The sequence below is a fragment of the Trachemys scripta genome, chromosome 2 (genome assembly GCF_013100865.1).
Source record: "Trachemys scripta elegans isolate TJP31775 chromosome 2, CAS_Tse_1.0, whole genome shotgun sequence".
Taxonomy (NCBI): Eukaryota; Metazoa; Chordata; order Testudines; family Emydidae; genus Trachemys; species Trachemys scripta.
This window is the reverse complement of record NC_048299.1, coordinates 131967729-131995178: the sequence shown is the minus strand read 5'-3', so window position 1 is coordinate 131995178 and position 27450 is coordinate 131967729. Positions and strand designations below refer to the sequence as shown.

General features: G+C 40.9%; 1 protein-coding gene across 2 annotated transcripts in view; it reads left to right on the top strand.

Moving 5' to 3' along the window:
* The window catches only part of MYO10 (myosin X), a 249818-nt gene extending 222961 nt beyond the window's left edge, over positions 1–26857 (top strand). Inside the window, exons 29-41 of one of the 2 annotated variants that reach the window (XM_034761574.1) lie at positions 4954–5047; positions 6188–6243; positions 7453–7595; positions 8135–8329; positions 9508–9665; positions 10918–11041; positions 13865–14162; positions 17953–18160; positions 18852–18988; positions 20055–20175; positions 23970–24422; positions 24857–25048; positions 25427–26857. In XM_034761574.1, coding sequence (XP_034617465.1) covers positions 4954–5047; positions 6188–6243; positions 7453–7595; positions 8135–8329; positions 9508–9665; positions 10918–11041; positions 13865–14162; positions 17953–18160; positions 18852–18988; positions 20055–20175; positions 23970–24422; positions 24857–25048; positions 25427–25537 — 2290 coding nt within the window. In that variant the 3' untranslated portion in view covers positions 25538–26857. Of the gene's footprint in view, positions 1–4953; positions 5048–6187; positions 6244–7452; positions 7596–8134; positions 8330–9507; positions 9666–10917; positions 11042–13864; positions 14163–17952; positions 18161–18851; positions 18989–20054; positions 20176–23969; positions 24423–24856; positions 25049–25426 lie in introns of those variants that run through there. The other variant, XM_034761575.1, reaches the window with a different exon arrangement.
* Positions 26858–27450: the final 593 nt, after the last annotated feature.

The following is a 27450-nucleotide window of genomic DNA, read 5'->3' as shown; positions in this document are numbered from 1 at the left end:
TAACCATAGTCTTAAGGGCTAGGAGCAAGTTAATGCTGCTAGCTCTATTATATTCCAAATCCAAAAATCTGAATTAAAAAAACTACCTGCAATTGCTGAGTGACAATAACATACTTGTCTATTACATTTGTATGCTTATGTTTTTGTAAATGATGTAAGAAAATAAATAATTAAGGTTATTTTTAAATTTTACACTGCCCACTGAGCTGGACTCCCAGGGCGAGAAGTGAGGATATGTGGGTATTTTTACACTGTGGCCTCATCCAAATTACTTAATGCTAGATCCACAAGGGACGTAGGTACCTAAGTCCAATATTTAGACTCCACTGAGATCCTGATAACCCCACTCAGCTGCCACCTAACTATGTAGACGCCTAAGTTTGTATCAGTAAAGTTCCCTAGGTGCCTAAGTTTCTACCAGGAGATGTGCAATATCACCTAATTTCTGATCCTGCTGAGCTGTGCAGCATCCTAGGTCATGCCTAAGCCAGGCCTGGTGGGATTCACAAGCTAGGCATTTCATAGAATCATAGAATATCAGGGTTGGAAGGGACCTCAGGAGGTCATCTAGTCCAACCCCCTGCTCAAAGCAGGACCAATTCCCAACTAAATCATCCCAGCCAGGGCTTTGTCAAGCCTGACCTTATCTCCATTTATCTTGCCTGTGGGGTGACCACACCTACTGGATTGGGCCTCACATAAAAGACAGCTGGGAGCGACCAGATTGGGAGTTTTTCAGATGGGGGGTGTGTGTGTCCATCCCAGAATGCTTAAAATAGCCCAATGGTTAGGTCTCCCACACTCCACATGAGTGTCTTCAAATCCCCACTCTGCCTGAGTTGGAGCAGGGACTTGAGCGTGGATAGTTGGTGGTGTGGCTCCTTCAATCTCTCCTGTTGAAGCTGTTCCATTTTGTATAAATAATTGTTCACTGGACCAGAGAGAGAGACAGACTAGCCTGCTGGTCAGTGCACTCCCCTGCGAACAGGAAACCCAAAGTCAAGTACCTGCTCTTTATCAGGCAGAGCAAGGATTTGAAATCAGATGTCTCACCTCCCAGTGAATGCCCTAACCACTACGCTATGTAAGTGAGGGAGGGACACTCTCGCTCATGAGCACATGTGAAAAGGCTGACCTGGCTCAGCCATCTAACTCCAGGAGTGGGTTCAGGGCTGTGAATCCTAAGTAGAGATCGATACCTCCAACCTGGAGCTAGGTGCCTAACTATGTTTGAGGGGCGGGTTTTAGGTCCCCAGTCCCTTCCTATTGGCTAGCTTAGGCAGCTCCTCACTCAGCATGCTGGCTTTTGTGGCTCCTATTCTTAGCTGCTTTTCTTTTCCCTGGCAAGGTTTAGGGAGCCTGGGCACCTGACTCATGGCTGAAGGTTCCATTGGGCAGCAGGGCACCTAAAAGTCAGGTGTTTCAACACAGCCTAAGTCCCCTTTGTGGATTTAGTCCTTAACATTTCTATTACTCTGTTTTCTCATTTGTAAAATGGGAATAATACTTCCCTCCATCACAGGGGTATTGAATATAAATTAATTAATGTTCGTAAAGGGCCTTGAGATCTTCAGATTGCAGTTCTTCTTATGCCTACTTTAAAGGGAAACTTTTCATAGGCTATAACAGCACAGTTAATTCAGTGATCTCTTTTGAAATTAAAATGAGCTGCTAAGTCTTCCTTAAAATTATAGTCTGAATCCATTTGTAAGCTTTCCATTTATTAACTTGAGAGATTTGTCATAAGTTACAGTAACATATAAGTATAAAGATCCAGTTAGTTAGTTTTGTCTGTTTGAATTACTCTGTTTCTGGCAAACTGCTCTACTGTGGAGCCAATAAGAAATTACCAGAGTTTAGGGGCTTTCATGTTCTCAGTCACATATCTCTACCTTTTTCCAAAACATAGGAGGAGACAATGACTTCAGTTTCAGTGTTCATTTAGTATACACACCACACACATTACAGGTTAATTCACCTGTTGGCATTTTCCTTGTTTCTGTTTCCACAATCCACAATTGTTCAAAGATACCTTGGTTCCAGTAGGAGATGTATAAAGATTTTCAGAGTTGCTGAAGTGGAGGGAGCTCTGAATGTTCAGCACTGTTGAAAAGCGGATCAAAAATTGATTTAGAAGTATCTGTTAGTTAATTCTGATTACATTGAATGAAGTACATTGAATGAAATGGTCTGAGGTCTGTGTTGTTCCCTAGGCAGGTTAATCTCACACATGGGATGGAAATACCACACATTTTGTACTTATTGTTTTCTTTGCATTGTTCTGGTGTGGGGAGAAGGGGCATAGGCATGCAAACAAACAGTTTGGGGGTTAGCTGATCCTCTGAGACCCAATCATTAACTTGGGAACTGTAGAGCTGAGCTGCCATCTTCCTTTCACCCAGGTGCAGGGTTTTCATTAATTTTGAACTAAGTAATTTCTAAAAAATATTTTAGGAAAATATGTACACTACTTGTACTTGAAGTGAAACTTCGATCACTCTTTTTAAAAATACTACTATGTGCCCACATTAGCTGTTGTATAATAAAAGGTTAGTAGGTGGCTTATACTATGAGGTCTGGCTTCTTTGATCTGATTTAATTAATACATTGGATTTTAAATAAAATACCTGTGGGTCAGAATCTGGAAAGGAAAGGAAAGGAAAGATGAATCACTGTTTATAATCTATGGGAATATTTTGGGTTTAGGATCCTTTAAGAGCTGAACCTTTCCCTCCCTCTTCAGAGGGGCCCTCCTAGTGTCAATACTCCCTCCAGCAAGGGAGGGCTGGAGGTGATGCTCTCTGGAATCTGTGTCATTCTGAGCATTGACCGGGGAGCTGTTTGAGAGCTAATAGACACTGGATTAGAACTGGGCCAGGCTTTCATAATGAAACCGTTTTGCCTGCTTTCAGATTTTGTCACAAACTAAATTTCAGGCCAAGTTAAGGAAAAGGCTTGCGCAACTTTTGATCAACATGAGTTTTGAGTAAACTGGGCTGATTTATGACTGTGAGTAGAAACCATGTGAGACACATCCTAGGTTTGAATGGTTTCACATGAAACTTGGCAGCTCTCCTTCAAGAATTGCCCTGTGCCAATCTCCGTTGCTAGGGCACCTGCACCCTCAGGATGCAGGTACAGAGCCAATGTCTGATGTGGATCTAGATTTTTTCATGCAGAGGTATATAAAGGACCATAACCCTATTCTCAGCTTCTTTCCTACTGCCATAGGGTCTGGATCAGATCCAGCACTCTCATTCATTCCCCGTTTCCTAAATACTGAAGTTTTTATAGCTATTACTAATTAAAACGTTACATTTGTGGAAGAAGTTAGGCAAGGTACTAAAGCCCTGGCTGTTGTGATGCTGTTTTAACCACTTAGTCTCTCTAGAACTGTTACCAGAAATCCAGTTTCCAGATGTGTATGGGTGTGGAAACCTGGCATTTCCTAAACACCAGTTTTCAATTATGTATGTGTGGGCAGAGGATCCATGAATGTAGGCAGTTGTTTCAAAGAGGCCTCTAAACTTAAACCTACAATTTTGCATAGAAAATGTTCATGTATACACAAGTTCTGCAGTTGCAAAAAGTGTGAAGATGCAGTTTTAGAGGCTGGGATGAGGCCCTTTGAAACTTGGCCCTAGGGTAAGTATCTTTAGAATGGCAAGTTAATATCTCAAAGAATGACATTCAGGAAACCTGCAGAACTGGCCAAGTTCGGTGCTCATATTTCAGTGGGATTGCACAAGGTAATCGGGTTCTAACTCTACAGGGACCAGAAGTAGATGAAATATATCCCAAAGGCAGACCACGTGGCTGAAGTTCAACCCTTCTGTAATTGCTACTCAGGATTACAGTTTGGAATAGCAACTCCTGCTCCACCACCTGCCAGCTATTTGGGGATACCTGACCACTGGATTGGAATAAATTGACACTGGCCCATCTTCAGTGCTTCCTTCCAAAGCAGCTTAGTGCAGACTGATTTTTGCCTTGCTGCTGACTACAGGCAAAAGTAATGTGTGGGGAGTTTTTTGTCCTCCCCCTTCCCATGCCACGTGCACAGAGGACTTAAATACGAGATTATATAAACACTCCCTTTTTCAGATGTATACTAATAAGAAATGTCCAATCACAACATTACTACATCAGGATTTAGGGAATCATTTGAGGTGTGAACGTCCAGTGTTTTAAAACAAACAAACAAAATGTGCAGATTACTAATGTATCTATTCCAGCTGAACTGTTTGCTGTATGTTTGGGTACATCCAGGTCATAGAAGGGCTTCAGTGGGATTACAGTCAATTCTTGAGAGATACCTTGTGTTAATAAAGAGTATTTACCTTAAAATGGAATGGTGTAAAGGGAGTTGTTATTGGAGATCTAGGAAAAAAACCTTGGGGCAGAGGGGGTATTCAAGGATATTCTGGTTATCAGGGCCGACCCTACCCATATGCAAAGTACGCAGCTGCGTAGGGCACCAGGAAATTTGGGGCACCAAATTTCCTGGTGCCCTGTGCAGCTGCATGCTGCTCCAGCCCCAGTCCCGCCTCTTCCCACCCCTGCTCCGTCCCAGAGGACTGCAGCAGGCCCGGGCCTGCACTCACGGGCAGCGGGAAGTGCAGCAACCTGGTCCCAGCCATGCCGCCAGTGAGTGCTGGGGGGCAGTTCTCCCCCGTCTCCCAAGCCAGCCCCCCCGCCCCCACGGAGGGGGCTGCGTCGGGCCGCTGAATAGCTAGGGACGGCCCTGCTGGTTATTTCTTCTGGGATTCTGTCATTATTTGAACTGACTGCACAGAGGCTTGCTGTTTTTTTGAGTGCTGAGAACAGAGATCCTTTCTGAGGCAGTTCAGGAAACCTGTAGAACCTGTTGCTTTTCTACTGGCCACAAATGTGATAGAGGTTTCTTGGGTGTGAGCCTTTTGTCATGTTGGTGTTTGGCTTTCTCTTTTGCAGCCAGTGGTTCAGCGTGCTGAGTCAGGTCAATGCTTCCACAGAACAGGAGATCCAGGAGATGCATGATGAGCAGGCAAACCCACAGAATGCTGTGGTGAGTCAAAATTTAAAGGCAGAGAAGCCTACATTTTTAGAAAACAAAGGGCCTGATTGTGACAAGGGTTGAACACCTCTGAAAATCAGACACAAATTTCCTTGTTTATGTTATAAACATATTTGTGGTAGTGGCTAGAGGGCCCCATTGTGCTAGGCACTTTGCACACACACACACACATAATGAGAAGATAGACCCTGCCCCAGGGAGTTAAAGCCAATATCTAGAGGTTAACATTTCTTTTATTAATCTAAATTTCCTTTTTACTACTTATAGTCTCTTTATTTTGCATTTCACTGTCCTTGAGAAAAGAAAATATATTACACCTCTACCCTGATATAATGCGACCCGATATAACACAAATTTGGCTATAATGCGGTAAAGCAGTGCTCTGGGGGGGGCGGGGCTGCGTACTCCGGTGGATCAAAGCAAGTTCGATATAACGCGGTTTCACCTATAACGCGGTAAGATTTTTTGGCTCCCAAGGCCAGCATTATATCGAGGTAGAGGTGTAATTGGTTTCCCTTTTTTTCTAGTCAGTTTCCCTATGAAATTTTCATGCTCCAACACAGTAGTGCAGTACTTTGGGTTAAAGTACTGGAAAGGCATACTTGTTTGATTAAATTAAAAAATACAACTATGTTAATTTTAAAAAAAATATTGGAACATTTCCGTTGGTTATTTTTACAGAACATATAACTGGGGGGCAGATTTAACCCATTCAGTTTAGAGAGTGCTAACAAGGAAACAAAAGAAAATAAAAGTCTAGATTTCTGTTTGATGTTGGCTTCCCAAGGTTCTATGCTGTGTGATGGTTAGTTCACTAGGGTATTGTAAATTAGGTCAAAATTGCAACTGGGTTGTGAAACTCAGAAAAATAGAAGTTGTTTTTTAACTTGCTTTGCAATATGTAATAAAAATGTAACTAAAGCTGATCTGTTTATCTGAAATCCCTGTTTCCTTTCCCCTAAATTTTAGTGGTTAGAAGAAATTGGCACCTAGATCTATATAGTTTTGCATAACCAAAGTATGCAAAGTAATTCCCAGTTTTGCTTATACCTAAAAGTAATGTATTGAATAATATATTTTAGTGATATTGAAATGTCTGCATCTTTTTTTGGTTGGGTTTTTGTTGCACAGGGCACACTGGATGTTGGACTGATTGATTCTGTGTGTGCTTCTGACAACCCAGATAGGTAAGTTCCACTGCCATTTTTGGCTGGGGTGGATGTTTCCTCTTTTAAAATTTGACATTTTTTTACACTGATCTCCATATTTTGCACATGAAACTATTTCACTGCCTTTCCTTTTTGATAGTGCCAAAATTGAGATTTTCCAACATAATGTATGAAATGGGTGGGGAAGGATCTGCATCAGTTCTAGTGTGGGTTTTGCTGACTTGCCTGGCACAAACAGTCTCTCTTGTTTGGGTCAGCATGTGCATCAATCAACAGGGTGAAAGCCTCTTAACTATTTTTTGCTGCTCTTCTCTGAATTGTCTCCAAATAATTTTGCCATTAAAATGTCCAGAACTGAGTGCAATATTCCTAATGTCGTCTCACTAGAACTGTAAAGTGAGAGTCTGTTATCTTCCTGCTTGATGCTGATGATCTGCTTATGCATCCCAAAATGGCATGGGCCCTGATAAAGGCTTTCTGATATAATTCTTGCGAGCTGTATCTTGAGGAGAAAAAGGGTCTAAAGAGTTCAAAGTACATGGCTTGTGGAGACAGAAGAGCACAACAGTAGAATCTAATCCATGTAGAGCCACCAAGACAGTCCACTCGTGTGATCTTAGGCCAGCAGGTCAATTTGCTGGTGCCTCAGTGAATCCTGGGGTAGGATTGGATGAAAGCCAAAATCTCATTAAAAAAGAGACTCTGCTGCCTTAATTGCATTGTATTAAAAATAAAGGGATCTGTGTTCACATGCTGCTTCATTATAAATCTTCATAAATTATAGTTGGTTTTAGCTAAAGTAGCTACTGAAGCAAACACTTTCAATGGAGATGACCATGAACTACAAAGTTTGGATCCAGAGCCAAACTTCAAGGTGGTTTTTGTTGTTGTTGTTGGAGTGGGGAAGGATCTTATGTTGGGCTGATATAAAGATGGGGCAAAGTCTGGATATAAGTTTCCCCAAAGTTCAGGGCTGCATAGACCCAGCATTTGGTACAAACCCATCTCTTATTTTAAACAGTCTTTTTTAAAAGCTTAACATTTTATAGGGCTAGAGTTCTTGAAATAAATGGTGCAGAAGTGAGGAACACTTGTCTGAATATAAAATACAAACAAGAGGGAAATGTTTATGCTTATGGCAAGTGAGGTAAGTCAATCATTTAGTTGTGGTGCAAACAGTAGTTATATTTACTGTATGGGTTTTTCCACCTTCATTTTTTTCCATAGACCCAATTCATTTGTGATCATCACTGCTAATCGTGTTCTCCACTGTAATGCTGACACCCCTGAGGAGATGCACCACTGGATAACACTGCTGCAGAGATCAAAGGGAGATACCAGAGTGGAGGGGCAAGAATTCATAGTGAGGGGTAAGAATTAATGGGAAAGCAAACCAGAGGAGTTGAATTGTATAGATAAGTGGTTCCCAAACTGTGGTCTGTAGAGCACTTGCTGGTGGTCTGCAGAGAGCTTGCTGGTCACATGCTGCTGGCTTTGTTTCCTGCTGGTAACTCAAGGGATACTACTAAAAACACAGTCAGACTTTCTTAATATCACTCTTCCCTGTAAACAGTTGCTGTAGCTTCCACAAGGATGTTTTGTGATTGTGAATGGATGGGGAAGGGTGTCCACGAGTCAGTCTTTTTAATAAAAAGTGGTTCATGCCATTAAAGTTTGAGAAGCCCCAGTATAGATAATATGTAGTATTTAAACCTCACCTTTTCTTGGGAGTTAATTTGACACTGTTAACTTAAACAAAAGTTATTTAAAAAGAGGACTTGGCTATACTTAGTGATACTTTCATAAATTGTATTAATCATTTTTTTAAAAAGTCTAAGCTGCCAAAAGTTAACCACAGCTTTGCCTAATTCCATGAAAAGGTTTAATTCATGGGGTGTCTATTTAACAGGATGGTTACACAAAGAAGTAAAAAACAGCCCAAAGATGTCTTCACTAAAGCTGAAGAAGCGCTGGTTTGTCTTAACGCACAATTCTTTGGACTACTACAAGAGCTCCGAGAAGAATGCCCTGAAATTGGGTACCCTAGTCCTGAATAGCCTCTGCTCGGTGGTACCGCCTGATGAGAAAATCTTCAAAGAGACAGGTAATTTGTTCATGAGCATTAGGTTTTTGTGTGCACTAAGCTGCACTCCAGCCTACCTGGAAATGCAACAAGCACAATAGGAAAATATTTTACATCCACTATTTGGATTACAGGAATACATATGGGTAAACAGAAGGTGAGTGGAACTTCACAAAATATTTTGACAGTAGAGACATCTGAACTCATTGGGACAAACTGCAGAGGTGACACTCCTAAGACTGCTAAATTAGTGTACAGTAGTTTACACATCAAGGATTTGGAAGAAGGCATAAATTAAGGCAGCCTTCACCCTACTTTCTAGCTTCTCAGCATGTAGCTTAGAGCAACTGAGACCCTACCAGTGTTAGTGTCTAAGTAGATCTACAGTAACAAATCTACACCACTTTCCAAGTCACCCCTGAATTTGTCCAAGAACATTTTCTAAACTGGTTTTCAACTCTGATTCAGTCGTTTTCAAATAAGAGGCTCCTTTTTTCATATTTGAACTGTCCAGTGCAATCTTCACTGTGTACCCTTGACCCTACAAAGTGATTTTTGCCACATAAAGAGTAAATAAGCTTTCTTTAGACTCTCTTGTCTCATGAAAATCCCATTTTGGGATATAAGGAAAATAAAGTTTGAATATATGCTGTTTCTCATTGGGACTGAATCAGCAGTGTATTTTTAAGATGCAAGAAAGCTACACAGATGAGAACACATATTGGTTTTACAGAATGAGTAGCCTGTGTGTTAATGATCCATGTTTACATAAATAATGCAGGCTATTAAAGGATTTCTTCAGTAAGACAATGTTATCCCAGGATCCTCTTGTACAGCTAGGATGAGACAAGTCTGTCTTTACAATGTGGCCTATGGTCACCTTCAGCCTTACCAAGATGATGAGGCCTGTGGAGATTGCACATGTATGGATCAGGATGGAGTGTTCCATGCTGGCACCTGTCGTTTCGGAGGCTGTACCTCCCTAACAGAAACATGGGTGACTGCAGCTTTCTCTATTTTAGGCTACTTAGTTGCAGACTTTGGGTTCCAGAGAAGTTGCCAGTGAGACTCCAGTGGAGCAGTTTAGCTGTGTCTAACATGCAGTTTGTGTCTTAGTAAAACACTGACATCTCTGCTTCCATCAGAATAAGGAAAGCCACAAAACGTTTTGTAATAACTAATTTTTACTATTGTCATAGGCTACTGGAATGTAACTGTGTATGGACGCAAGCACTGCTACCGTCTCTATACAAAATTGCTCAATGAGGCCACCCGCTGGTCCAGTGCCATCCAGAATGTGACTGACACAAAAGCACCGATTGATACACCAACCCAGCAGCTTATTCAAGATATTAAGGTAAAAATAAGCCTCTGAAGGGGGAGACAGTATATACATTTGGAACCTGAGCCCTTTATGCTCCCTCTGTCATGTGACATGAAAGGAAATAGAAGCCCAATGGCCCAATTTCTAAACAATTAGATGCCTGATATAAACAATCTCAGACACACATACACCATCCAGCAGCCAGAGGAATCTCTCCTTTAACTATTACAAGAGCAAAAGAACATGGGGTATATATAGCCTGTGGAGGGGAAAGAGTCAGGGAAAAGCTACTCTGTATGTTTGTTTCCCTTGGAAACCAGTGTAACTTTTGCCCTGATAATTTGTGTAATGCTTTAAGCAGCATTAACTAATGCACTTTGTGATCCCATTGGAGGGGTTACATGCATGGGCTCTCACTATCTCTCCCAATGGATCTCTGTTGGTCTCACTTCAGTGGATAATGTGGTGGATTTTCAGAAAAGATAAAAACTGCAGGATTCTTCAGAAGGTTTCTAAGGTCCAGGGCTGTCTGGCTACTTTTCACCAGAGACAGATTAATTGAAAACCTGATCTTTTTGATTGGAAAACATGTTTTGACACAATTCCAGTTTGCAAACATTTTAGAAAGGTTTTGTTTTCATACCAATGTGAAATGAAAATAAATTTTGAAACCTCAAAATTCTTCCAAAAATGGATTTTCCACCCTCTGCCCAGCTCTTGGGATTTGTCTGTGCAATAAGAGCGTTAAAGTGTGGCGCATTCTGGGCCTCCTTTTGGAAGCTGCTGAGCACCCATTACTCCCTTCGATGCCAATGGGAATTGGCAATACCAAGCGCCTCTCATGAGCATTACTTACAGTCGTGTGTGTTAGAGAAAGCTGTCAAACTCTGAAACCATTTGGCCAGACATTCTTTAAGTAGGGAAACTGGCAGGACTATGAAGTGTACTGGATTTAGGAGAGTCACATATTCTGCTTTGGGCATCAAAACAAGAGGAGAATGCCACTTTGCCATGATACAAGTTTCTACATCTTCAATGTGGAGAAGAATGGCTGGCACTTCTCATACCCCTCTGAAATGTTGCCTGCCCTCCTGAAGAAAATTTTGCAGATCAGTTTTTATTGCTGTATCTTTTAGCAACAAGTAATTTTACTAACAGACTTTTTCACATGATACTGCAGTTGAAAAATTTTTTGGACCAATCTATTCACATGCAACCATCACTGGATTATCATTCACACTGAACCAGGAATTATGCTTTTTTTTTTTTTTCTTAAACCCACCAGGAGAACTGCCTGAACTCTGAGGTTGTTGAACAGATTTATAAGAGAAACCCTATTCTCCGTTACACGCATCATCCACTGCACTCCCCATTACTGCCATTGCCATATGGGGACATCAATCTAAACCGTAAGTTTTTCAGACATGCAAACTCGCTCCCTCTTTCCCCCAGGTTACCTACTATACCCTAGGGAGCACAACTTTAGATTCCCATCAGGGGCTCCATAGAAGCCCTGCCTTGTGAAGGCTGCAACAGAGATTAGTTAAATCATTTAATCCCATCAACCACCCTGGACACATCTCCTTCCCTGATTATCACTACGCACTTTACTGGCTGCATTCAGAGCCCCTCTCTTCCTGAGTTGATGGGGGACTGCAGCTGCCTTAAGCCACTACAACCTCCAGTTTAAAACTGTTACATATTTCATCATTTGTGTGGGGAAAACATGGAATCCAATATACATGTATTATTTTTGAAGATATTTAATTTGAAAAGTCATTGATCTAGATAGATATTGCAAACTTTGATTTCCAAAAAACAGGTGTAATAACCACTCCAGCCAAGTCATGTTTTATCTCCAGGTTAGCACCTCATAGACTTTGAACACTGGGACAGAGTCGTTGCATGATTGTTATGAATTTGATTTCCTTAAAAAGATAAACTTAAGTTATTTTGAAACTCTTATTGCCTGTCAAAGAGAGAACCCCATCCAGATCAGGACTGTTTTGTGAAGAAAAGGTGGCAATCATGGGGCTAAACATCAGGATATCAAATGGCATTTGTGTCAGATTTTTTTCTCATCCTCTCTAAGACCCAAGTTATACCCTGTTGCTCCATGGATTTCCTGGGAGGGGGAAAGGGGACCTGTAAGGGGGCCCCCACTGAGTCTTGTGCAGTGGTAGAACACAGGAGCTGCAGTCTCTTCACTCTTTTTAGCTGGCTGTGCATGCAGGAAGAGTAAGCTACACCCCTTGACGGGTGTAGAAGTGGGCATGCTCCAGGAAGACCTCTGGCTCCTGAGCAGTGGCGCTGGAACACTTTTAATAGTGGGGGTGCTGAAAGCAGTTTTTACTTCTTACCTCATCCCTCTCCCCCCCCCCTTACCCCTGTCCATGCCCCCCAATTCCCCAGAGCTGGGGCCGGGAGCAGGGCTGTGTCTCTGGGGGGGGACCCAGACAGGGGTGAGGGGGCCAAGGCTGGGGCCACAGGTGGGGGCAGGCACGGGGTGCCAGGCACAGGGCCCCAGGTGTGGGGCCGGGAGCAGGGTCCCGGGCGCAGAGCCCCAGGCATGAGGCCAGTGGCCGGGGAGTGGGACCAGCTGCCAAAACTTGTGCCCTGGGCCAGGGAGTGGAGGGCCGGCGGCTGAGGCCCCGCATAAAACCTGGGGGTGCTGCTCCTGAGGTAAGATTCCTGCCAGAGTTGTCCCTAAGATGATGCAGCTTCACATAGCTCCTAATCTGAGGTATTTTAAATTTCATTTGAATCCCAAGTTATTTTCTATAATGACAACACAGTAAAGAAAAGTCAGTCACTCACCACTCATAAAATAGACTGCTACCTGTCTTGCCAGAGGGATTAAGCCTAACTGTGAATCAAACATAAGGATTACTCATCAATGCAGCATTCCTCAAATCCAAATTGTATACAGTGCTTTTGGCTGTACTGAGTAAGGCCCTAGTCAACGTTAGGTAATACAAAGAGTGATTAATTAATTTTCTTGCATTAACAAGCAACAAGGCAATTAGCTAGTTTGACTATTAGAGTTTAAGCAATATGCTAATATTATAGAAAAAGCAATTCCATGTATATAGAAAATGAGCAAATGCAAGAATTCATTAACTAACTTGTGATCTCCACTTAGTTTTCCTTATGTTGTTGAAAGAGCAATAGACATTTCAGCAGTACAGATTCTAAGCTGGTCAGAAATTTTCTGACAATGTTTTTATGTTGGAAAATGATGTTTCATTTGGGGGAGGGAACAATTTTGATAAGGTGACTTCAATATTTTTTATTTCAAGATTCTATATTATGCATTATAATATAAAATGTTAAAAAGTCAAAAGCAAAACAAAATGCTTCAATTGACCTGAAACTATTTTTTTGAAAATTTCCTTTCATGGGAAATTCTGAAATTTTTGTTTTTGTTCAGCTTCAGAATAAAAACAAACTTCAACATAGAATTTTCATTTTATGAGAAATTCTGTTAGTTTCCACACATTTCTAATGGATTCATAGACTTCAAAGTGAGAAGGGACCAGTATGATCACCTGAATAACACAGGCCATAGAATTCCACCCAGTAATTCCTGCTTCGAGCCCATACTTTTTGGTTGAGCTAAAGCAGGGGTTCTCAACCTTTTTTTTTCTGAGGCCCCCCTTGATGTGCTATAAAAACTCCAGGGCTCAGCCCAGGGATAGAGGGGGGGGGGAGTGGCTCAGGGCAGGGACCCTGGGCATAGACATAGTTCGACTTCTATGGCGGGGAGGGAGACAGGGGCCAGCGGTCCAGGGAAGGAGTACCACCTCCACCCACTGACTCATCTCAACAGGCCATCCGCCTGTCTGGTTTGGGGAAAGGAGGGGGCACAACCAAAAATTATAATTCAAAGGTGAGGGGCTTAGCTCAGAAAGTTTGAAAACAGCTTAGGCGCAGGGAGGGGGTAGCTAGGAGCTGTGTGCAGGCAGGGGGGTAGCGCAAGATGCAGAGAGGGGGTAGCTGGGGCCGTGTGCACACAGGGTGTCTGTGGGTGCAAGGAGGGGGGTGGCTAGGGGTTGAGTGCGGGCAGAGGGGTAGCTTAGGGTGCAGGAGGGAGGTAGCTGGGGCTCAGAGTCTGGGTTTCAGCCATGGGGCCCCACAGCTCCCTTGAAAGGCTTGTGGACCCCCAGTTGAGAACCGCTGAGCTAGAACATCTCTTTTATAAGACCTTCTTATGTCTCACTCTCTTTTTGTAGTGCTGAAAGACAAAGGCTACACAACTCTCCAGGATGAAGCCATCAAGATATTTAATTCTCTGCAGCAGCTAGAGTCTATGTCTGATCCCATACCTATAATCCAGGGTATCCTTCAGACGGGACATGATTTACGACCCCTTCGAGATGAGCTCTACTGTCAGCTCATCAAACAGACTAACAAAGTGCCTAACCCAGGGAGTGTGGGGAATCTGTATAGCTGGCAGATACTCACATGCATGAGTTGCACATTCCTACCCAGCCGTGGTATCCTCAAGTATCTGAAATTCCATCTCAAAAGGTAAGAGGCCACAAATACTTAGGATATAAAAATATTGTTTTCAGCTCTTTTTCTTCACTTTGTCTCCTCTCCTGGTAATTTTTCATAACAGTTTCCAATAAATAGGCATCTTGTGGGGAAAGGGTTAGGAATCCCTTGAAGTGTACCAAGTATTTCAACCACTGAGTCTAAAATTTAGAGGAAAAGTAAAGTAATCAAATTCATTTAAAATTTACATGGAATAATTTTAATAGACTTCAATGTTATCTTTTGAAGAATCGGTTAGGACCTCATTCCTGCAAAAACTTACTCATGCGCTTAGCTTTATGCACAGTGCATAGTACTTTTTAAGTGAATGGCACTAATGACAGCACCTAAAGTAAAGCATATGCACAAGTCTTTGCAGGATCAGGGCCTTCTTTTTGTAAACATGCACAGATCTACTGATATTTACTATCAAAACTCTTACCTACAGAAGTAGTCTTAATGGTTTAGAGCCAGAACTCCTGGGTCCTACTCCTGGCTCTCCCACCAACTTGCACAAGTCATTTCACCTATTTATGCCAGTGTTTAGTGAGAGAAGAGAACAGTGTTATGATGCTTAAAGAGATATTATGTTAAAACAAATATTTTTAAAAAACCTCTCTTTTCTGCCATTTAAAGTGTTACTAGTTAACTTTACTATTTAAAAAGGAAACAGTTTTAAAAATTGATTCCCCCCCCACACACACATAATTTTTGTTGTCTACTTTATTTAGACAATGAAATAGATTAGTCAGTTTCACTCTGGATTATAGTATCATTACGTTCACTTTTGGTTCTGTTGATGTTTGTATTGGTACAAACACATTTTTTACAAAACCAAAGTTTTGCCCCTGAATTATTTGTGTTGCTTTTAATTGTAAGTGTTCCTTTAGTGTTTGTGAAGCATTTTGAGATCACTGTCTGAAAGATATAAATGCAGATTTATTATTTAAAAACAGTAGTCATTGACTTTGAGCATATGTTGGCTTGGCAGAATTGGAATTTTGACAGATATAGATGGGTTTTTTAAAAACATTTTTCACAATATTTTAAATGTTCACAGTTGCGTAAAATTATGGGTTTAAAGTTTTTTGTGTTTTTCTGATTTGTATCATTTTAAATTTTCACAGTTGTGGGAAATTATGGGTGGGTCAGACATTTATTTAATGACAGTAGGTGTTAAGATTAAAAAAGCTAAAGCTTTGTAACTTAACATAAAGCATCAACATATGTCAAAATATACAAAGTAAATAGTGTTAAATCAAATTCTAAGATGTTCTTAAGCAGCATTTTTCTTACTTTGCCTAGCTCTAAATTTCGATTATAGATGGAAATGTTTTTTGCCAGTTTGTGTGTGTGTGTGTGTGTGTGTGTGTGTGTGTGTGTGTGTGTGTGTGTGTGATGAAATTAGGGAGACAAGGTGGGTGAGGCAATATCTTTTATTGGACCACCATCTGTTGGTGAAAAGGAGAAGTTTTTGAGCTTACACAGAGCTGTTCTTCAGGTCTGGGAAAGGTACTTAGGCTTTGTCTACACTAGCACTTTTGTTGGCAAAACTTTGTCAATCGGGGGGGGGAGGGAGGGAGTAAAAAAAAAAAAAAAACCACACACCCCGACCAACATAAGTTTCACTGACAAAACACTGGTGTGCATGGTACTATGTTGGCAGGAGACGCTCTCCCACTGACACAGCTACTGCCTTTCATTGGGGTGGTTTAATTACTCCATCAGGAGAGCTCTCTCCCGCCGGCATAGAGCAGTTACACAAGAGACCTTACAAGCAGCACAGCTGCAGTGGTATAGATGTGCCACCATAAGGTCTGTAGTGCAGACATAGCCTTAGAGTGTCACAGCTAAGTACAAGGTGGAACAGATCATTTAGCATAAGGAGTTAAAACACATTGTAAGACACCATTCAGGGTGAAATAGTCAGTTAACACCTCTGCAGTGATGAGACAAAAATGGGCAGTTGGGAGGGGGGTTATTGGGTTATAGGTTGTTGTTCATGTTTATAGCCATGAATCCAGTGTCTTTATTATGTCCATGATTTTTAGAGTTTTTAGCAAAGTTATGAATATAAGCTTCCTTTCCCAGACCTGAAGAAGAGCTCTCTGTAAGCTCAAAAGCTTGTCTTTCACCAACAGAAGTTAGTTCATTAAAAGTTATTACCTCACCTCCTTGTCTCTCTAACATCCTGGGACCAACATGGCTACAACACTGCAAACTATTGTGAAACTGACATTTACTGATGAAAATCTAATCCTTCTAAGCCTACATATATATGTTACAAAGAGTGAAGACTTATTTGTAAATCAAGAACAAATGTTTAAAACTTGTTTGACGTAGAATTGAGCAACCACAGGTATGACCATGGTTCACACTTTTGTTCTGTACTGCTGCACGTTTAAAGGAAATCAGGTTACTTCCTGAATCCAAGCTATTTTATAACACATAAGATAAATCCTCCAGTTTTCTTAAAACAATAATCTGAATTTGTGTTTGATGTAATTGAATTTTTCCTTTGTAGGTCAGTTGTAAAATATCGTTGCATAAGAATACCATAGAATAGTTGTAATCCTATAAACAGTACTTCCATATGCACATGGGTATATCTACACTGCAGCTGGAGGAGTAACTTTCAGCTCAGGTAGATTTACACACACTAGCTTTGATTGAGCTAGCATGCTAAAGATAGCAGGGTTGTCCTGGGAGGTTAGGTACCTAGGGTCTCAGATGGGATTGTTGTACTTGGGCAGCTAGCCTCTCTCACCATCCTTGCAGGCACTGCTTTTCTGCTATTTTTAGTACAGTAGCTCAATCAAATCTACCAAACGTACATCTGCCCAAGCTGGACATTGCATCTCCAGTGTAGACGTATCCTCTGATTTGGGGATCTTGTAGCCCTTTTCACACATCAATGAATTAAACCTCACAATGCCCCTGTGAGGAAGGTGGTATTAGATCTATTTTACAGATGGGCGGAGCATGGACTCTCTCTGTGCTTCAAGTTGTCTAAGGTTAACAAGGCCCAGCCTCTGTGATGGTTACACTGTTGAGCAGTTACCCAAATTGTCCCATTCAGGTCCATTGATTTACTTGTGCGAGTAGATACTTACTCACCAACATGAGTAACTGTTATACAGTATAACCCAGCCTGGAGGAGACACCAGGAGTCCTAACCCCAACTCCTCTAGCTGGTAAAATACACTCCCTCCCTACTGCCACTATTGCAACATTGAATAGTCAGGACACATTTTGTTGGGCCTTTTTCTTGCTTTTGATTATTTTGGGGGGGGGGGGGGGCAGGGAACATTCTGAGCAAAATAGAACATATTAAGGCTAAGTCTTCACTGTCAAAAAGGTTTGGTTTTACAGTGAGATAACTAACGTCATCGTTATCTTGCTGTAAAGTCCTAGTGGAAACAAGGCACCTGTAGTTTTTAACATGAGGAAACTGGGCAAGATCAACACTAATGCCCTCCCTTACCTTCCACTCCTGCAATGGGTGATCTCCCCTAACTTTCCTCGTGATGTAAAATATAGTGCTTGGTCTCCACTAGGATTTTTACATTAGGATAGTTAACCTGCATTAGTCGTCATGCAGGGTTTTTTTAAGCAGTGAAGACAAGCTTCAGTGTGTCAGTACACAACTGTGCTGACTTGTACTAACCACTGGAGTACTGTGTGTGTCACCACCTCAGTGTCATTTAGTCAAAGAGTCCCTGGTGCTCCCCCCAGATCTTCCATTTTATCAGCAGGTGATTTAAGTTCAGTGTTTATGTCACAGGGCTCGTGACCAGTTTCCAGGAACAGAAATGGAAAAGTATGCCCTCTTCACTTACGAATCTCTCAAAAAAACCAAATGCAGAGAATTTGTGCCGTCGCGGGATGAAATAGAAGCCCTGATCAGAAGACAAGAAATGACATCTACAGTTTATTGCCATGGTGGTGGCTCCTGTAAAATCACAATCAACTCCCATACCACAGCTGGAGAGGTGAGAAGAGGTAGTGACAGAGCAGGGCCTCATAGGGATAAGTGTTAAATCTTCTTGTGGACACTACAATTTTAGCCATTAATTCTCACTGAAACTCTGGAGGTGCTGAGGTGTTTTGGGTTCCACATTGGGCCCAGCTGATGGAGAATATCAGCATCTCTGTTCAGCAGAGGTGAAATTTCAAGGTTTGTTCAAGGAGGCACTCATGAGACCTCTGCTTAGGAAACTATCTTTTCACTGGAGAGTTTTGGTGACCATTGATCTGCATCAAATCTGGTTTGGGGAAAGATACCTAGCAAGACTGTGGCGAAAGAACCCTGGTATTATCCAGACTTAATAGGAGTTATTCCACTATACCCAGATGTAGATGAGAGCATATTTGTCCCCATGCCTGGAAAAATACAGCTCAAATTGTGATACTTCAGATATTTGAGTTTGGGAAATTAGGGAGTTAACTGTTGCATGCGGCCATGTACCTGCTACAATTCAATAATGTCTATCGCAAAAGGAGGAGCAATTGAAAATAGATAAGTATTTGGGGGAAACCATTGTTAAATCATTCTAGACAGTAGCTTAGCCACTTTTTTGCCCTAAAATGATTCCTACCTTGTCTTAATTTTCCTTAGACTTAATTACCCTCTAAGGTACTAACTTTTTTGTTATGGTTTTGTTGTTGTGCTTTTTTCATTAGGTTGTTGAAAAGTTAATTCGAGGCTTAGCCATGGAGGATAGCAGAAATATGTTTGCCTTGTTTGAATACAATGGAACTACTGATAAAGCAATTGAAAGCAGGACCATTGTGGCTGATATCTTGGCAAAGTTTGAAAAGTGAGTCTTTCTCTGTGCTAATAAGCAGCAATTAAAAAAGAAAACTTCCTAACATCAGCAATATGCTCAATTCTCCCTTTCTTTAGACTTGTTAGTGGTGAGGCAGCATATACAACTGCATTCCACATACTGCTATTTCTGAAACAATAGCATCTTTTTTAGAATGATTAATGAAGTGCTTGTAAACTTGATTTCCTAAAATCTCATGACCATGAAATACAAATTTTCCATCATGGTGGTTTTTGCATTCTGTTGTTTCTCTCTGTCTCCCCACCTCCCATTCTCCTCCCGCCTCCAACCCCAGTTATGTCTATGCTAGCCTTTTCTTCTCTAAAATTTCCCACCATTACCGTGTTGCAGCTCCATGGGTGAGAGCAGTGCCAGAAGCAACAATATCAACAGGATTCCAGGCAGTCACTGCTATTTGAACCATTGAGTCATTTAACCTTGCTCAGAGCAGATCTACATGGCATGATGCTTAAGACACTAGTGCTCCCAAACTGCTACTGCCAATGATAGCAATGGTGGGAGATTTTAGGAAAAACTCCCTAGTGTAATTCAATGCTTAAATGCATATTTCTCTCCTTTTCTCTCGTCTAAGGCTATTGTGCTCGATATTCAACTACTTCTAAATCCAGTTATAATAAAAATATTTGCAGCACCTCCTCCAGAGATTCCCTACCTTTCAATTGTCATTAGCCAATCAGACTTTCTGATATCATTGGTGCTTTTCTCTCATTACACATTGTTCAAAATTTTGTTCATTAGATTATTGATGGTTTGTGGTGGAAACAGTTGCCTCAAATCAGAACCAACACTTGTAATACCGGAGTCTTTTTGTAGACTAACAGATTTCCAACCATGAGTAAAGTCATCTTTTTAAAGCAAATTCAAAATATTGAGCCAAATTCTTGATCTGTTACTCTGGTATAACTCTAAAATAACTCCACCAATGTCACCAAGTTACTCCAGATTTACACTGGGTATTTGTTTGGAATTCTCAATGTTTTGTTAATTTAGAAAATAGTTCTGGTCACTGATGTCTGCTCCAAACTTCTGTTCCTAGGCTTGCTGCCACTTCAGAAGCTGGGGACATGCCATGGAAGTTCTACTTCAAGCTTTACTGCTTCCTGGACACAGAAAATGTGCCGAAAGATAGTGTGGAATTCGCATTTATGTTTGAGCAGGTAAAGAATGGGGGAAATGAGATTTATTTTCTTTTGGAGGGACAAGGAGGACAGGAGATCTAGGCAACAGAAACAAATGCTTAACATTTAAATGCCAGATGGGAAAGGACTGTGCATTCCCAGAGAAGATTGCTCAGAACAGGAGGCTTCCCATATTACGTTTTAGGGCTAAATTCAGAGATGAGTCTAAGATAGTGCAGTTTACATATTGTTTTCCCCCGCTTTGTTTGTTCACTGCAGCAGCTTAGACTACTTTGCCCACCCTAGTCTCTCACCAGTACCATTATGTTACCTACACTCTCCCTTACACATCACATTTGAATTTGGCTCACTGCATCTAAGCTAGCATAATTTACACACCTAGAGATCAGAAGAGAAGGATATAACGTTAAAAGCGGTTGGCAGGAGCTATAAACATACTGGTCAAAATAATCTCCTTGTCCTTGCTATAAATGTAAGTCTTCCAGCTTCTCAGTATTCAAGTCATGCTAGTTTAGACGCCTTTGGATTTCTTTAGTCTACACTTATTTTATACATTTAATCTGAAGAACTAATAAATATTTGGAACCAAGTCCTCAGATAGTATAAACTGGCTAGCTCCATTTACTTCAATGGAGCTACACCAGTTTACGCCAGCTGAGGACCATCTGGTCTTCATGATCAGTTACAACTCCTTATGCTTCACCTCTGAATTTGGCCTCTAGTTTTAGGACCTTTTTTTCTTCCTAAACCCCTTCATTGTCAGTCAAAATCATAACTCAATTCCTGAGGGATGGGAACCTGGATTTGCATCCATATATGCTCTTAAGTAGGCACAAGAAACATAAAAGGTAAATAGAAAAGGGAACAATGTATTTCCACAGAAATACATAAGGGTTGGCTTTGGGTTTTTTTGTTTTTAAATACCAAGACTTATACTGGCAACTGCAGACAGCTAATAGCTCTTGCATTTTTCAGCAGGAGATTGGCGCTTAATAAGCTCAGTAATAAGCAATCAGTCTGGCTTCCCCTGTACCCATCACATCACTGATAAGTAATTAATGTGCTTTGCTCACCCTAGAATGGGGTTTATTATTGCAAAAGGACAAAACTGGTAATAAACTAAATGGATTTGTTGGTTTAAATTTAATCTTAAAATAAACATTGACAGGAAATAGTTTGTTTTGTTTGATAACAAGCCCTCCATTATGCCAGCAAAGATGCTCACTCTTGGGATTTATTATTGCAAAAGGTTTTAGCTGTTGTTTCATTTTGTGCCACACTGTGAAGAACTAAGTAAGCTGTCATCTTCTCCGACTAGTGACCACTTTAAAATGTCCCCAAGGCTTCCTGTATAAGTATATTTGACATTTTGTTCTTCTGTTGACCTAGCTCGGTCTACAGTAGCTAGGTCAACTTAACTTTTTAGTTAAGACCTGGCTTAAATATCCACATTACAGACACAGTCCTTCTGGTCTACCTGGGGGCCTCCCTTCAGAGCTGATCAACACACTCCTTAATTACTACTCCTTGTTTTCTCCACTGTCTGCATAGATCTCAGGGGCTGAACAGTCTACCACTGCAGTACTCCAAGCCCATGCCAGTCTAGAGAGAGATTATTAGGCACTGAACAGCCAAGTCGTTTTTTTATATGAAACTTGAACAGAATCATTAAGAAAATCTTTTAGATAATATAACCTAGAAGACCTGTGGAGCACTGAAGTGCTGTCTTCTGAAACATCACATTGTGGTATTGATTTGAACTGCAGACATGTGCTTGCAGAGTTTGCAATTCAAATGAGTGCAATTATATGAAGGCAATTTCCTCAGAGAATCTGCCTCCTCACTGTCTTATGGCACCTATTAGCATCCCATGGTCACTCAAGCACTCTGTGTATATTGATAGGAACAATAGTAATCCAGCTAGAAAGCATAGAGCATTCAATCACTAAAATGAATTTCATGGATATATCTTAAGGATGTGATGTGGTTTCAGCCATGCTGCTCCCTTTTTTTATCCGCTGCATGGGTTTGCTGCCAAGTAATTGGTATTATTTTATCAGTTAAAAATCAGTATCTCCAGTTTTGAATTTTTGTGTCTCTAAACCTCTGAACTGTTTTAACATCTAAAGTTAACCCTTACACTGAAGACACTTTGACACTGAGGGCACGTCTTCACTACCTGCCGGATCGGCGGGTAGCAATCGATCTATTGGGGATCGACTTATTGCATCTAGTGAAGACGCGATAAAATCGATCCCCGATGGCTCTGCCGTCGACTCCAGAAATCCACCGCAGCAAGAGGCGGAAGCGGAGTTGGCGGCGGCGTGGCAGCGGTCGACTCGCCGCCGCACTCACAGCCAGGTAAGTCGACCTAAAATATGCAACTTCAGCTACGCAATTCACATAGCTGAAGTTGTGTATCTTAGGTCGACCCCCGACCCCTCCCCTGTAGTGTAGACCTAGCCTAAGGTGCTTCTTCACTACTTAACTCTGCTGCACACATGTGCACTGTTGGGATTTTGTGGTTCCCAATGAGTCAGATGCTGGGCAGAATCAAGGGACTTTGATGCGATGCGATTCAATGCGATTCAATTCAACAAGGCTTTATTCAGTGTGCACAAAGGGAGAGCCCCTGGTACAAAAATCAGGAAGAATCCCTCCAGCAAGGAGCCCCTCCCATTGTTGTTTTTTAGCACATGGCAGTTACATAACAAGTTACATGACACAAGCCTCTAACCAATCATATTTAACCTTTCTATATATGGATTTGTTCATCACATGCTTATATTTCTCCAGTCCACATATTGAGCTCAACCCCCTCCCCCTGGCCTTCTCTAGAATGTTCCTAGGGTGGTGAGCCACAGCATGCTTCCCTATGCATGAGCACCCTGCAAACCACATTTTATCCAAAATGAACACAAGCATACCCTTCAGCACACACGCAGCCTCAATCCAATTATCCATCTCTTTCCCTCCCCTCTTTTTCCCCAGTACACCTGGTTAGACAATCGTTGTTGTTTTTTCCCTTCATGGAAAATTTTGACTAAAAAAAAGTGTCATCAAAAATTTTCCACAGAAAAAGTTGACTTTGCAGGGGGGAAAAAAAAAAAGTGAAAACTTTTGGCTGAAAATTTCAATTCAGAAATGCCACTACAGTGGCAATGAATTGTAGTTTGGCTTCCTCTTGCCCTCATGCTCCTTTTATGGGCTGGACTACATCTCCCACAATGCACCATGATCTCTCTTTTTGATAAGCTAGTACAGTGCATAATGGAAGATGGGCAGCCCGACACATAGAGGAGAACCAGGACATGAGTCACCTGAACTATAACTCCCATAAGCCATCATAGGAGCATTTCCAAACTGAAAGTTTCTAATTTTTTGATGGTCAACATTTTCCACAAAAAGCAGACACTTTTCACAAATTTCATTTTGTCAAAAAAAGTTTTCTTATCAAACTGGTTGATGGAAATTTTTCAACCAGCCTTGTAACCCAGATTAATTTCTTCTCCCCAGTTGCTGCCACCACTACTGCTGCCCGGTTCCCTCTCTGACCTCACTATATTCCCCACTGATCTCTTGCTATTCTTGGCTTGATAGTCCAATTAAGAAGGCATATTGAGATACTTCCCATTCACGATTCCTGACCTACCCTGCCTCTCTAGTCTGCTAGAGACAGTCTCTCAAATCCCCATACTAGCTCTCTATACCTGCCCCTAGGAAAAAACTAGTTTGCAGGTATTGTCTAGTTTTCAAAGAGTTGAGTCCTACTACCTGTGTGTAAAGCTAGCCCTCTTCTTACTTTCCATTAGGCTCATGAAGCAGTGATTAAAGGACACTACCCTGCTCCTGAAGAAACCCTCCAGGTCCTTGCTGCCTTGCGACTCCAATATCTACAAGGAGACTACAGTCTGCATACCACGATACCAGAAATAGAAGAAGTCTATCCCTTACAAAGGCTGAAGTCTCGTATTACACAGTCTACTAAAATGTTTACCCCCGCAGAGAGGATTGAGAGGAAGCGAGCCAGCTTTCTTGAAGGAACGCTAAGGAGGAGTTTCCGCAGTGGATCCATCAGCAAACAGAAGATGGAGGAGGAGCAGATGTTGGATATGTGGATCAAAGAGGAAGTCTCAGCTGCAAGGACTAGTGTTATCGACAAGTGGAAAAAACTGCAGGGAATGAACCAGGAACAGGCGATGGCCAAGTACATGTATTTGATTAAAGAGTGGCCTGGCTATGGGTCAGCACTCTTTGATGTGGAGGTAAGCAAGACAATAAGTATTGTCAGTGACCCATTGGTGAGCTACTACTATTCTGGACAACGAGAGCTTGATGCCAAAGTGTCCCCACTGAACGTAACAATATATTATTTCAATGAATATTACTATTTTTCTCTTAGAGGAGAGAAGGCTGGCATAATATGGAGCATTTAGTTAAAAGGCACTCTAGTTATAATGCCCAATGTAGACATTTATATTTGGCTATTAATGAACCATAATATTTTTCTACATGATCAAATAACTGCCTCCCATAAAAAAGTTGGCAGGATGGAGAATAGAAAATATTGTACAGAATGTAATATTGCCTTTACTTGAACTGTGATTTAGGGTGCACAGAAGACGACCTCAGTGCTAAGTGTCCCGTCCCCCCCCCCCAAGTTCTCCTGAATGTTCATTTATACTCTTTCCTTCACTAGTGTAAAGAAGGGGGCTTTCCACAAGAACTCTGGTTGGGAGTCAGTGCTGATGCAGTTTCTGTCTACAAGCGTGGGGAAGGCAGGCCTTTAGAAGTGTTCCAATATGAACATATCTTGTCCTTTGGGGCACCACTTGCCAACACCTACAAGATTGTAGTGGATGAGAGAGAACTGCTTTTTGAGACCAGTAAGGTAAGTAAAGAGCAAGAGGAATTTTAATATGCTCTTCTTGTTAATTTCATCTCTTATTAACAAGCACTCTTTCTTCCAGGTAATACTTCTAGCTCAGTTTTTAAAGGTTTAAATACAATTTTGTAGATTTTTCTTCATCTAAAACATACTGATTTTTAACAACAATTGTCAAAGTAATTGTTGTTCTGTAGCAGAGACAGAAAGTAGAGGCAAAATAGGAATTGGGTAGAAGCTACTAAGTATTTGTGTTAACTAACAGCAAGGGTTTTTTTTTTTTTGTAAGTGGTTAGATAATGGAAGTCATACTGCTATTTTATGTGCCGAGATGCATTACTGTATCACATTAAAAGGTTTGGGTTATTTTTACTCTCTTGGCAGGTGGTTGACATCGCAAAACTGATGAAAGCTTATATCAGTATGATTGTGAAAAAACGTTACAGCACCTCTCGATCAGTGAGTAGCCATGGGAGTCAAAGCAGCTCCAGGTGAAAACAGAACCAGTCTCACTGTGCCATTACTATCAAAACATATCACTGCTGGCCTGAAAATACTGATCAGATTTGTCAACAAGCTACCTAAGAAACAGAATTGGGGGAAATCTTCAATCAAAGTTTTTTTTCAGGAGGCCTTCGTAAAATATCAACTTAAATAGTTATATACTAAAAACAGTTGGCTAACATTCTTCAAAATTTCCAAAGCTTTATTACCTTTAGTTGACATACTGTATGCCTTAATACACTGCCATCCAAGCAGTAAGAAGTGCCTTAAGACATTAAAACCAACTTGCATTTACATAAATCGTGGTGTTGAGTAGGATGTGCTTTTCCCCCTGTTCAGAATACGAAGAAAAGATGGAAGAGGAGGAGTTAATTCATCCATAATGCACTAACCTACTGGCCTGATCCATGTGTGGGGGAGAAAGTATTTTTGTCGGAATGCTGCTGGCAGCCTTCCTTATGGACTTTGTTAACAGTGTGTTTTCTTTTCCCCTTGTTTTCATGGATGCATGCTTGTGTGTGCGCATGCATATGACCTATGTAGACTCTAATTTTATTCCTTATTTCACAAGCATTTAAAGCAAAGGGAATAATGATGTGCAATGGTGTAAACAGTCTTTCTGTACATTTTAATAGTCCAGAGAGTTATAGTTGTTTCAATTTTACAGTTACTTTTATAAGCCAGTTTTATTAACAAATCAAAATCTGGGATTTTCATATCTTTTTTGATTTACTATTACAAATGCATTTTACCACGTATGTAGCAAGTCTGCATTCTGTATGTGCTGTACTATAAATAGATATGTAGCTGAGAAACTATTTATAAACTGCTCTAATAAGGAAATGCAGTTATCTGTACAATATTCTTTAATTTGTTTCAATTAAAAATTTTAAATATTACACATTACTTTTAAAGATACTATTCTTATAAAACTCGGATTGGTTTCTTTTGGAGCATCCAATCAGAAAAAGTCAGAACCCTTCAAAGTAGAAATTAAACAGGAGAAAAATTATATATAGTTAAACTATTGTATTGTTATAAATGCCTCTCAATATTTTACCCTGCTGCCTAATTATGGTTCTTGACAAAGCACCTGTAAATAAGTCAGTGCTATCAGCCAATAGTAACGCTGATTTGTGACTTTTATTTTTATATGGAAAAGCTGTAATATAAGGTAAAACTTGAATTGATAATGTCTTTTGTCTATAGCAATAAATAAACATGTACTAGCCCTTATTGATGACCTCAGCCTTTAAGAAATATTGATTATTTGCTCAAAGAAAGTCCAGCAATAAAAGATCTTAGTTATCATGCTTGTTTCCCATTTATATTGAATCTGGTTTCTAGAAAAACACTAGTTGTCTTCCAACTTTTTGGGGGCAAGGATATGAATACACTGCAAACTGGAGTTGCTTTTACATTTGTGATGGTATTTGTGTTTTACATCAAGTAGATAAAAGTACAGCAATATATAAGCGCTTCTAATATATCCAGCTTCCAAAAACCCAAGTGTAAGCTTGGTAAGAAGCTTTATGAATTACAACAAAAATTGGTATTATACAAACAATCCACAAATAGCAAAAGATACAGGTGCAGCCTGAGGAAATGTGGGAGGAATCAGGGAAATGCGAAAGCATGAGAATTGTTGAGTTATTCCTGTACGATGTAAAATCTCTCTGGAAACAATGCAATTAAACACAAGAGCTTTCACTTGTGCTGCTCTAGCAATCAATAACTTAATCAGCAACCAGACACACCCTAGGGGTGCACAGCATACATTACAGCAAATTTGAGCATTCATAGGTGTGACAAATGTGTGGTCAAGAGAGGTCTCATCACAAGCTGTAAGGGGCTTGAAAAAAGCTTGCTACAAACAGTGGCCCCTGTTTCTCTGTGGCAGGTAC